Genomic DNA, 12,824 nt, shown 5'->3' on the forward strand with positions numbered 1-12,824 from the left:
TTGTTATACTTGACTATGCTTGATTTCATTTCACATCGTAAGAACGTTCTGTCTAGTTAGCTCTATTTATTAAAGTGTACATAGGTACTGGTCAATGGTTCCAAGGGTTGGTTGTACACATGCAGAATTTAGGTGAAATACCTACCCTACCGTTCGATTGAATCCTACGATATAGAGAAGTTTGTTGAAATAATAAGGAAATTTATATTGCACACTAATCATAACTAATCAAATCATCATGCCGAAATAACCAGGACATTAAACGTAAAAAAGAAAACATAAGTAGAAAACCATCAAATTCATCACCCTTTCTAATCCACGTGTATAATAATAATGATAAGAAAAGAAAGGAGAAAAGCGCCGAAATAAAAAATGCTATTGTTCAACAAACAACAAAATTTACACTGATCCGAGGTACTTGAGAACAGACTCGCGTTCCTCAGCAGGCAACATGCTCAATACTTGTTGAACACCTTTGAGGCCACCCTCCTTGTTGCCAATCAACAATTGAGCAACGTCGGATGCAATAGTCTCGGTCTTCAAGGCCTCAATCTTAGAGTAGATGCTCTTCTTGTTATCTTCGTACCATAGAGCAACCTTACGGTCATTTTGGTCGAATTCATCGTCCAACATCGTACTCCAGGACAGAAGAGTGCTGAGATGAGACTCACGAGCAGATGATGTAGGAGCAACAATGCCGCTGACGGGAATAGCACCGCTCTTGGCGGGCTTGGGAGCAGGCTTGGGTTGCGCCTCGATCATGCGCTTGAGGATCAATTCTTCGCTCAAACGACGGCGCAGACGCCAGTAGAAGAATCGACGAGCGTTCTTCCACTGCAGGGGTTTGCGGATAGTACCCTTAGCCTCCATACGGCCAGCACGGTCGTGAAGATCAGCGAATTGCAAGGCAATCTGCATGTAAACAGGGAGTAGTTGTTCTTCACGGGCAGCCATCTTAATCTTGATCTCAGACAATTGTTCGTTGCTGAGGGACTTGTCCTCAAGCTGTCGTCGGAGCTCGCCATAAGTAGGGTCCAAGCGAGCCATGGTGTCGAGCTGCTTCTCACGACGATATTTGATGTTGACAATACCCTCAGGTTCCAAGACACCACCACGTGCCTCCTCGTCGGCATACATTTCCATTTGTTCGGGGTTGATTGTTGGATCAACAACGACCTAAAAACAGGATTAGTAAAAAAGGAATTTCGAAATTGAGAGAGGTTGTAACTTACCCAAGAACCACCACGAAGTTCGCCGAACGGTGGGATGTAGACGAAGATAGGCTGTTCGTACTTGACTAGGGCGTCAACGATATAAGAACCGTACTTGAGCACTTCGTTGTACATATCACGCTGACCACCAGAGAAACCACGCCAGTTGGCCAAGATCATAACAGGGAGTTGTTCACCGTTGTTAAAGTCGCGCAAAGCCTGGGCAGTCTTGAAAGCAGAGTTGGGGAACCAAACACCACCAGCTTCGGTAGTAACAATTTCCATGGAGTCGGGATTGGCAGGGTCAGCGGGGGTGACATTGTCGACTGAGCGAGACTCGACAGCGATAACACCCATAGGGATACCGCCAAGGCGAGCACGACCAACAACAACAGTTCTAGCCCATCCACCAAGGGACTCTTCGAATGAGTCCTTGTCGAAGAGACCGGTCAAGAAGCCGTCTTCTTCCTGTTTTCCGCCAATCAACCATCTAACGTCGCATGGTTGACGAGCAGGAGGAACAAAAGTGATATCGCGGTCCCAGTTGTCGGACAATGGGCGGATAGGTACAGGAGCACCCTTCTTGTCAGGAACGAATGACAGCCAGTCAACGATCTTCTGAATACCCTCAAAGTCATCGTTGGCAGTCATGTGAGAAACACCGTTCTTATACATAATCTGAGTGCCACCGAGCTGCAAGTTGGAAGTATAAACTTCACGTCCAAGCAACTTGTTGATAGCAGGAGCACCAGTAAGAATGATAGGCTGGCCTTCGACCTGAATGGCACGCTGACCAAGACGGACAAGGTAGGCACCGATACCAACGGAGCGGCAAGTGACGAGAGTAATAGTGAAGATGTCCTCGTAAGCACGAGAAGTCTCACCAGCAATCAAACCTGAGCCACGAAGACACTCAACACCGAGACCATCCTTGGCACCGATAACAGCGGTGATCTTGTAGCGTTCTTCACCATTTTCGGTCACAAGCTCAGTAAGAACCTCCTTCTTCTTACGCTCATCTAACTTCTTCTTGAACTCAGGGGTCAAGTAAAGGTACTTGAAGCCAGCCTCGGGCTTAGCAGGATCATTCCAGGCAACGTTCAAGTAAGGAATCAACTCATCAGCCATGCCAATACGAGCACCGGAATTGGCAGACAAGTAGACACGAGGAATACCAAGCTTCCTTGCCAATTCGGTACACTTGTGGAAGAACTTGTCTTCCTGGGGACCGAATGAACCGATCTGGTAGGTGATATCGTTGGCAATGGTGATGAAACGACGTCCCTTGGGGTATTCAGGTGTGTAGGCAGTGACGATCCAGCCAACCATACCGTGAGTGTTGGTACCAGCCTCACGAGACACCTCAACGAGGTTATCAGTGTCGTCCAAGACAAGCTCACTGTATTCAATGCATTCACCAACTGGAGGACGTTTCTCAAGCAAACCTGGAACCTTCTCAAGTGCCTTGGTCCAGCTGTTCTGGAATGCTTGACGGAACAGTTCTGGGAAATCGTAGACGTATTGTGTACCCATGACGTGGGCCTTGTAACGCTTAGGCTGGAGCCACTCCTTGGTGGGATAAGGCGTGGATACGGCACGCATGTGCATGGAACCAATCTTGGTTGTGCCTCCAATGCTGTGGAAGACCCATTCACCCTTCTCGGACTTCTTCTCAATGTACAATTCAACCTGAATGACGAAACCGAAGGTGTTGTTGATGATGACACGCAGAGGATAAGGCTTGCCGGTAGCTGGGTCAGTGCACAAGATGCGGATTTCAGCACCAGTGACACGAAGTCTCCAGAGGCGGAGACCGAATCGGTCCACAAATCCTGCCAAAGCATCCTCAACATCCTTGGGTTGCAGAGGGAACACGGGCGAGAAGTTAATGAAGATATGGTTAAGATCGGAGTTGTTGTTTCCAATAACCTCAAGAGTATCAAGGATATCATTCATCAAGCGGTCAGCCTCGGAAATGAGGTACTCAACAGTAGGAATGTCATCACGGAGACGGCCGGGACGCACCACAGCACGTGTGAAGTAGCGCTTGTCAACAGTCGTTCGGTCGACTTCAGGACCCTTTCCAATAGCCTCATAAACGTGGATGTTACGATTCTGAGTGAAAACGGGCTTGATCTTGAATTTAGACAAACGTCCCAATTCAAGCTGGAAAGCCAAAGCAGGCTCGCTGTGACGGATACTCTCGTCTTCATCATACAGAGGTCCACGGAAAGTGAAGTAGCCTGGGTAGCTACCATCCTTGTGTCCACAGATGAAAGTAACACGACGGATACCCCGAGCAAGGAGGTCCTCCTTGTGGGCGGCGATGATCTCGTTGAACTGAGAGAAAAGACTGGCATCGTCAAGATCTTCAACGTCACGGATGGCGACGGTGCACACTCCAGAAAGCTCTCCATTGCTGTCTTGGCGTTGTGGTGGTCGGCGCTTGCCACTGAGCTCGGCAGTCAAGAGGTTTGACTCCAAAGATTTCTTCGCTTTGGCAGTGCTACGGGGGAAAACGTCAAAGGCGCGCACGAGTTGCTCCTCAACTTCTTCAAGATATTGTACAGGAATACAAACACCCTTGCGTGGAACTTCACTCGAATCCTCATTGACCAAGTAGGACATGTCACTGATAGAATGAATTCTCTTGAACGGGTTAGGGACGTCGGCGGTAGGTGTGCCTGGAGTAGATGGGTGTGATGAGGCAATGGGCAGTCCAAATTCGGCTTGACCAATCTTGCCCAACGCGAAATCCCAAGAGATGAAAGGTTGTTCCCCATCAGTGTGGTATTGGATACCCTTCACAGTATAGGCACGGTAAGCGCGACGAATATAGACCTCCAAGGCAGCCATTGTGACCCACTGGTCTGAGTGAGAGAAGAACAGGGGAAGAACATCAAACACAGTGAACTTGGAGTCCACAACTTCCTTCAAGACTTCGAAGTCTGGCTCCCGGTGATCCCAACCGGCCTCACCGTAGCTGGATTCAACCACAGACGAACGGAGAATGTGCTCCATCTGAGTAGCTCTCTCCTCAAGGGAAGGCAAAGCAGCCTGGATAAGCAGCTCACGAGCCTTGAGAGCGACCTTGGAGGCAGCGCGAGATTCCAGCTCCGCAAGTTTGCGGAGGACAGGCTTGAAGTACTTTCCTACATTGCCAACATTGGGCTGGTTGGGACGGTAGAGGTCCAGAATTGCGAGGACGAGGTTGTTCTTGGTACCGACCTTGGTGTGTGAAAGAACAGTCTGGATTGCAGAGCGAATGTCTTCCTTGTTCTCATCACGCAATTTGAGGACAACTTCTTCGTCACGAGTGTTGCGTCCAGTGAATTTGCTTTCCACGGAATAGTATTGCTCGAGAAGACCGATGAAGACGGTGTATTCGTGGACTTTGAGACCGTCCATGTAGAGCTCAATGATATGCATAAGTGGAGACAAGGTAGTCTTGAGGATGTCTGCATCTCCGGGATTAACATTGTCCTCAATGAACTTGACGATTGTCTTCTGAAGTTGCTTGGCGGGGAACTCGGATTGGCGAGAACGAGCCCGTTCAACGACCTGGGAGACTTGCGTAACAAGCTTTCCGGGCATACGGGTGTGAAGAGCAGCAAATTGAGCATTCCATTCACCGTAAGGGAGCTCAGGGTTACGCAAGACCTCGATAAGATCCTTCAAGGTTTGTTTCATCAAGAACTGGTTGTCGAAACCTTTGAGGATATTCTCCAAAATACTGTGGAGAAGGGTGTACTTCTGAGGAGGCTTGTTTCCGACAATTTGAGGAGGACCCATATCCGGGAGCTGTCCAGTGAATGGCTGAGCGTGCTTGACACGGGATGGATCGTCCAATGCCAATATACCGAGAATATCACCAGCCTCGAGGGTGGCTCCGGGCTGCTTGATAAACTGTACAGTACCATCCTCTTGGGCGATCAAAGGCATGTACATTTTCATGACCTCGACCTCAGCAAAAGGTTGGCCAGCCTTGATATGTTCGCCGTTCTCAACGGTAAACTTGACGAGCTTACCAGGACTGGGGGTACGCAATTGGGTGGGATCATTCTCTTGCTCCAAAAGACAAGTCTTTCCATCAACGCTCATGCGAGTAGCGGCAGCTTCTTCTTTCCAGTAGACGTTGTGGCTGCGGCCGTTCATCAAAACAAGTAATCCACCGTCGGCCAAAGCACGGACACCAACGGAGCACTTGGAGCCGTTAATGAACAAATGGTAGCTATCAGAGCTAGCTTTGGTGGCTGTAAACTTGTAACGGTAACCCTCGTAGATAAACTCCACTGGGAAGATGGTCTTGAGGACCTCTTTGGAAGGGACCTGACCTCTCTCCAAGTTGGACTGGTACTCGGCAATGCAATCTTCACTGGCCAAATGGGCCCGTGTAACAGCACCACAGATAACAGCCAAGGTTTGGTCTGGGCGCTCAGCGGTGAGTTTGTTGGTGATCAGTTGGTCCAGCCAGCCAGTAGTGATGGTGTTGTCCTCGAAAGCGGGGGTCTCGAGCAACTTGATGAGGTATTCAACAGTTGTTCGGAAGTCACCGCGAATGCTGAGTTCCTTCAATGCAACAACCATGTGCTTACGAGAGGCCGTACGATTTTCACCATAAGCGAAGATGTGACCAAATTGAGAATCGGAGAAACTGTGGATACCACCAGATGTACCGACGGAGAAATAACCCCAGACGTTGGATGAACTACGGAAGTTGAGCTCGTGCATGGTACCGCTGGAGGGCTTGAATCCCTCACCGGGATCTTCGGATGTGATACGGCAAGCTGTGCAGTGGCCCTTGGGCTGAGGGCGACGCTGGACTGAGCGGCTGTCTTCCTTGGCGAAGTCAAAGTCGATGGGAGAAGAGGTGTGGGGATCAACACCGTAGAGAAGACGGATGTCGCGAATGCGGTGAAGAGGAATACCCATGGCGATCTGCAACTGAGCAGCAGGCAAGTTGACACCAGTAACCATCTCAGTGGTAGGGTGCTCGACTTGAAGACGAGGGTTAAGTTCCAAGAAATAGAACTTGTCATCGGAATGTGAATACAAGTACTCGACGGTACCTGCTGAAACATAACCGACAAGCTTACCAAGGCTGACAGCAGCACGCTCCATAGCCTGGAAAGTGTTGTTGTTGGCAATAGTGACCGGGGCTTCTTCGATAATCTTCTGGTGTCGTCGTTGAACTGAGCAATCACGGCCAAATAGAGAAATGTTATTACCGTACTGATCGGCAAGCAACTGAACTTCCAAATGTCGGGCATTGCTGGCCAACTTCATGATGAAAATAGGCGATCCAGGAATTTCGGCGGCGGCGGCACTGTATAGAGTAGCGAAATCTTCTTCTCGGTCGACTTTTCGGATACCCTTACCACCACCACCTTCGGAGGCCTTGACCATGACGGGGAAGCCGATCTTCTTAGCAGCTTCCAAACCTTCTTCCCAGGAGTGTGTGCAACCCATATCATAGACGAAGTCATCAACAGTCACGATGCCATCCTTGTCGACCTTGACCTCATCGACGCCAGTTCCAGACCAGGGGATACATGGCACACCGGCATGTTGTGCAACAATGGTTGAAGAAATCTTATCTCCGAGCGATCGCATGGCAGAGCCAGGAGGACCAATGAAGATGATCTTCTTTGGTGAAGCGGCCAAAGATTCGGGTAGCTTAGGATTTTCGGAAGCGTGACCCCTAGAAAATTAGTACAGTTGTTTTTCCCCCCGGGACAACGGAATGATTCTTACCATCCAGCCCACACAGCATGAACATTCATACGTTCGGCAATATCAACAATCAACTCCACATTTGCGTAGTTGTTGTTGTTGGTACCACCAGGTACTTCTACATATTGATCAGCCATACGAATGTAGTCGGCGTTGGCTTGCAAATCTTCGGGCGTCGCCATGACAGTGAACTGAATAGCGCGCTCATCTCCAAAAACCTCATATGCCCATTTTCGTACCGATCGGATCTCTTTCACGGCCGCAATACCATTATTGGCGATAAGGACCTGGATAGAATAAGTATTGGCCGGCTTGAAGTGTGAAAAAACTCTTGAACATACCGATGTGATGACGGAGTGACCATTGTGAGCGGCAACAAAGTCCTTGAGCTGGCTTGGAGGGGCAAGGTCTAGTCTGTTACCACCAATGAAATGTGATGGTAGATTATGTTTGGCAGCGGACGAGCTGCCGTGGCTGTTCGTCTTTGCAGTTGTAGCAGCCATGCTGAATGTGGTCAAACAGACCCTCCCAAGCACGGGAAAGAGAGAGCGATTGACCGCTGAGATGTAGTGTTGAGAGATTAGATTCGAGACCGTCGGGGAAGGAGGATACTAGCTTCTCATATATTACCCAAAGTAGATGGAGCTGAGAACTTTGGGGGCGGAACGGAGTAGGATCGAGGCTTGATGGACGACCTGTAATAGAGAGAGACCTGATTAGAGCCAAGTTCCAGAAATGCAAAGCGGATCACCTCAACCATATATCCCGAGTATGTGGTGTAGAGTATTTTTCAATTGCACGGTCACGGTGAAGAGATGATGGTAGTGGCTGTTGCTAGCTTCATAGCTTATCGGGGGGGTACATACCTCACGTAAAAAATGATTATGATTATTTGTATCTGTACATAGAAGCAGACAACACTGCGAGAGGGGAGGTGCGGAGGAGAAAAAGGGAGGGAAGGAGGTAAACGTGAAGCTCAGCTCTTTCTCTCTCTGTCCTGGGGTAAAGAGACAAAAAATGTCAAGCAAGCAAAAGAAAAGAGGAACGAGAATCGAAGGGAAGAGTGGAGTGGACAAGGGTTAAAAAGTCGAACACAGTTCAAAGCTTCGTCCGTAAGAGTGATAGTGGGATGAGATGAGACTAATCAATTGAAAGAATTGAGGATGGTAGCCACACTGTCACAACACAGAGGGGGAGGGAACACGAGAGAAGGTTGAGCTGTGATGCAGCGATAAGTTTACTATCGCGAGGGCTAGAGCGCCTGGATAGGACTAGGGGCAGAGCAGATGTGGGAGCTTGGAAGTTGGAACGGTTGACTAAGCACTAAGTCTAGCGGTGGTGGGGGTCGTGGCTGCTGCCCGGACAGCGACTGCCACTGTTTGCGACCTGGCCAGAGAGGCAGGTAGCGGCCCGTTGTCTCCGGAGGAAAACTTAGGAAGGAACCCCAACTGTTGTTGGCCGGGCCCAATCGGCGTCTTTCTTCCTCCCTTCTTACTGGTCCCAAATTCCCAACTTCGGTGCTGTTGGGCAACCCGATGGCCAGTGGATCTTTGCGATTCAACAAAAACACAACTCAATCTTTTTCCTTATTGAACTCTACACTCCGTGCAGCACTCACTCCCGAGCAGGTTGCGAGCAGTATCAGTAGTTTAGTGCTACGTTGATCAACCCACGTCGAACAGTCGCGATCTGGAACAATCCGTTCTCGCAATCGCTCGCGAAGCCAACTAAACAACCAGTGTAACACAGTGCTCCAGATTCACGAACTAGCTATACACAAAATAACCAGGTGGAGCATCATGGCAATTGTTCCTCAAGCCAAGCCGTTTCCGCTCTCATCGATACCGGACTCCAACGGAGTAAGGGTTGATCCGCAAGCAAAGCCGCGCCTTGCATCGCCCCGGTTGGCCCCAACCGGGCCTATGGAAGCAATGCTCTACTCTGTATATACAGTATAAAATATTGAAGACCGAGCGCGAGCTCTAGACAGTACCGCAGAAAATGATTTTAAAACTCCGGAGACAGGATTCGACTCCCAGAGTATACGGGCGCACAAAGCAACAAGACGACTGCATGGCTTCTGTCATTGGTGTTTACACTACGACGCTAAATACCCACGTAATAATGCTCGGCACTGGACATTTTATTTCCGTAGACGCATCGGGATATCGCCAACCAAGGAAGGTAGTTAGTTACCAGGTACGCATTGTACGATGGGTAAGCCTCAAACCCATTCACATGCTTTTATACATGATCGCCATGGCACATGTCAATCATCCTTGTCTAGGATCTATCCCGTTTTACTACAGAACCGCAAAGATATGCTGGGTCGGTGGTAGTGATACGTTACATACAGATAGATAATAATCACAGGTCAATCGGGGGAATCGGACAGATAATAACAATCAATTGTGACGAGCTGCAGGCCTTGATTGATTATCAGTTTGTCCGAGAAGGAAGGTAGGTCCATGCTTATCGGATCGACCAAACACCGCATCAGACACATCTGCAAGGGAGTGCTATGCATACATAGTATGTCTGATTGGGTAGCACACTCTATTCCCGAATCCGCATTCCCCTCCCTCCATCCCGAGGCTGAGTATATAATTATAATACTTCTTCACATCCGGAAATCGAATCGAATCTTACTCCGAATATTGTTCACGACAAAGATGAGGTAATCCGTCTTCTCTTGAGGCCAGCTTACTTGAGAACAGGAAGAAGACACTCCGAGTTGCTTTCCTAACGACCCGCACGGGATACTTCAACTTGAAGATCTACCGCCCGCCGGATCGATCATTCGCCATTCGTCAAGTCAGTCCGCCAGACTCCGCCTGTTGACATATTACACTATTCCTCTTTTGAACATGTTCTGGAAGAAATGACAAGGGCCAGCGAATACGGTCTGTAGTGACCATAACTACGGACTACGGACTACGGACTTTTAGCTCCAGCGCGCGGCTCTAGTGAGTTCAAGTTGGGGCCGTTCTGCCCGAGATGATAGACTACGTATGCGCGGAGTACGGAGTGCTATTGCGACACATCCTCTTTAGTCTCTTTGTAAGTGCGTGCTTCCATCGTATTCTTTTCCTGCGCACACCCGGCACGTAGATTGGCCGTCCAAACCATCAATTTATCGCGTTCGGGGCCAGCGGCCGAAATAGGCCGATAAGGTAACTATCGTATCTTCTAGTTAACTAGTTAGTTATGCCTCGACTAAAGGCGACAAGAATCGACCGTACCAATCGAACCGTATAGCGCGAACCGGAGCATGGATTGATAATTTGATACAGAGTACGTAGTTAGCCTCGTGCTTTGTAAATTCATGCAATGAAGTTAAAATAAGATCAGCTTCCCATCCGAGAACTACTTGCAGGACGTCAATGGGGGCTAATGCTTATCACACATATGACAAGCGGGCGGGCAGCTGCTTAGTAGGTAGTTAGTTACTTACTCTTGCTTAGTCTTGCTTACCCTTGCTCTTAGGGCTAGCTTCAGTGGCCGATAAGATTGTATTCTAGACTACTCCATATACTGATTACGGTGTACGTAGTAGTTAACTTAATGAACTTAGTTAACTTACTACTAAGACTGTCAGAGCGCTGACAGGTTAGTCATGTTAGCTCTAGCCTAGTTAACTATCTACATACGTACAGGCACACCTCGATACACTTGCATGTAGGGACTTCGGCTTTGCGAATCCGACAAGCCTGATTGAGCACGTTTCGTATACTGGTAACGTATCAAGGATAAACCTCTCAGCTGGCTGGAGATTCGTATGTGCCCCTATAATGTATAAAGATCAAGATCCTATCTGAAATCCTTCTTTCGGGACATTTCACCCGACAAACAAACTTTCAGCTCTGCTGTAAATATATAATAGACTGATCCGTCCAACGGTGAAGTTTCTTTCCTCAGCATTGCATGTGAATCTTGGAGAATATGGATCATAATATATACCTACCATGCCATGATATGGAAAGGACTGAGTCTACATACACACCTGGAATCAGGAACAGGAACAGACAGATTGATTCATCCGGAATATTCTCGAAAAACTCCGATGGAGAGAAGTGATTATATACTAACATTAACTAGAGTTTAAATCTATTACAATATTAATCTTGCCTGGATAGTGACTTTGCTCCTTTCACGTGAGCTTCAAAGCCCTATTCCGTCCCAACCAGAGACACGCACCCACTAAACATATAGAGACACAAAACACCCAAAATCATAGACATAAAATCATCGATCAATAACATACAGTCGCCGTAACAGTTGGAGGCTCAGAAGTAATAGTAACCAACGGCGTGGTCACTGGTGTCGCCGACGCAGAACAAACACACACGTCAGCCGAGGTCACGGGGGGAGCTGTACAATGAGGGTTCACGGCCCAAGTCTGGCACGCGGTCGGAACGGTCTTCTTCATTGTTTCGGCTCTAACGAGCACAGGGATCACCGCACCAGTAGCAAGTCTGAATGGGCGATGACCAAGCACGCTCAACAACGACGAGATTTCGCCGGAGTGGCTGGTCACGGAGACGAAGAGGTTGTCACCCGCGGGCTCGCAGTCGCTTTCTTCAACATTGTTGAGTTCCGTGAAGATTTGGTCGAGGGCTTTCTTTGAGCGGATGGCTTGGGAGGAGCTGGTTTCCTCGCTGATGCCATTCCAGTATTCGTCGTTCTCGGTGAAGCCCTCTTCGATAGTCCACTCGGGGTAGAGGTTCCGGATATACGTCTTGCTTCGTCTGTTGTCGCAGGTGTGGATGCTGATTCCTTCGCGGAGAAGTTCCTTGACGATAGGCTTGAATTCTGCGCTGGGGTGGGGCATGTCCAGGCCAGAGAAGGTGATATCGACGGTTTGCAAGCAGCGGGTTAGGGGGGATACATAGTACGCGTCGGGAGTGTGGATCTTCTCCTCGTCGATCAGGGTTTGCCAGTATTTGTGGGCGATCTGGGCTTGGGAGATTCCATTGGGAGTCAAGGCTGGGTCGTTCCAGGTGGCTGTGCCGTTGCCATTCACTTCGGCCCAGTAGCACTGCATCAATGTCGTCAATACCGGTATAACCATACACATTCAACCTTGTTGCAAGATTATTTTCTCGAATGACTTACATTCCAAGCAGGCGTTCCGTAAAACGACTCGGCCGCATTGTGGTATCCCTCACCGTGTCTGCCGAAAAAGAAGACCTTGTACTGCACATTCTCCGGCGACTCGCGATTCATTCGCTTGAGTTCTTGGTAAAACTTTTGCCATTGGCTTCTTCCGTGTGCCTTGCCCTGGCCGGTGTAGGTGCGATTGATCAGGCCAAAGTCTTCTTGATACTAGCGCGATTTATTAGTTCGAGTCCTAGTTACGGGGTATGATGCGATGGAGGAAAGAGGGCATACGTAGACAAATGTTGAAGGATTGGTGGAAGGGTCATCTTGAAGGAAATATCCAGTCACTGTGGTGTAGTTGATGTATGAAGCACTAGCGGTGGTAGCGGCGGCCGCCAAGCTGATGAGGGTAGAGAACTTCATCTTGCGCGCAAAGTGATATATCTTTGTGAATAGCAAAGAAAAAGAAAAGAATTGAAGGAGGCCGCTCAATTACATATTTATTTTTGTTTCAGTAAAGTTAACTTAACATAGTTATTTGAACTCAACACGTGAAAAACATCTCATCTCGCTTGAATACTCTCGGCGTCCAACTTAGGCATTCCACGTGGGCGATCTGAGCTTCTTATAGGTCCGCTCCATCGCCAATACTACCCACTGTTAATTTATGCTTAATATGGGGAAAGTATCGAGCTTCACGTGGCATGAATATTGAAAGTCAAGTTACGTATTTGAATGTGAAAAGGAGAGAGAAACAGGAACCGGTTAAAAAATGTCTCG

At 48.6% G+C, this 12,824-nt stretch overlaps 2 protein-coding genes across 2 annotated transcripts; both read right to left on the reverse strand.

Annotated features, from left to right (window-relative positions):
- Positions 1-399: 399 nt before the first annotated feature.
- On the reverse strand, positions 400-7,447 carry EYB26_005751 (uncharacterized protein; the record flags this gene model as incomplete). Its single annotated transcript, XM_054265034.1, has 4 exons — positions 400-1,176; positions 1,233-6,912; positions 6,966-7,231; positions 7,286-7,447. 4 exons carry the CDS (start codon positions 7,445-7,447, stop codon positions 400-402), a joined length of 6,885 nt encoding a protein of 2,294 aa, XP_054121009.1.
- A 3,749-nt stretch (positions 7,448-11,196) lies between these two features.
- EYB26_005752 (uncharacterized protein) lies at positions 11,197-12,467 on the reverse strand (the record flags this gene model as incomplete). Its single annotated transcript, XM_054265035.1, has 3 exons — positions 11,197-11,982; positions 12,060-12,269; positions 12,336-12,467. The coding sequence occupies 3 exons, from the start codon at positions 12,465-12,467 to the stop codon at positions 11,197-11,199; spliced, it is 1,128 nt and encodes a 375-aa protein (XP_054121010.1).
- Between the last annotated feature and the right edge of the window lie 357 nt (positions 12,468-12,824).

This window comes from Talaromyces marneffei, chromosome 4, assembly GCF_009556855.1.
Source record: "Talaromyces marneffei chromosome 4, complete sequence".
NCBI lineage: Eukaryota > Fungi > Ascomycota > Eurotiomycetes > Eurotiales > Trichocomaceae > Talaromyces > Talaromyces marneffei.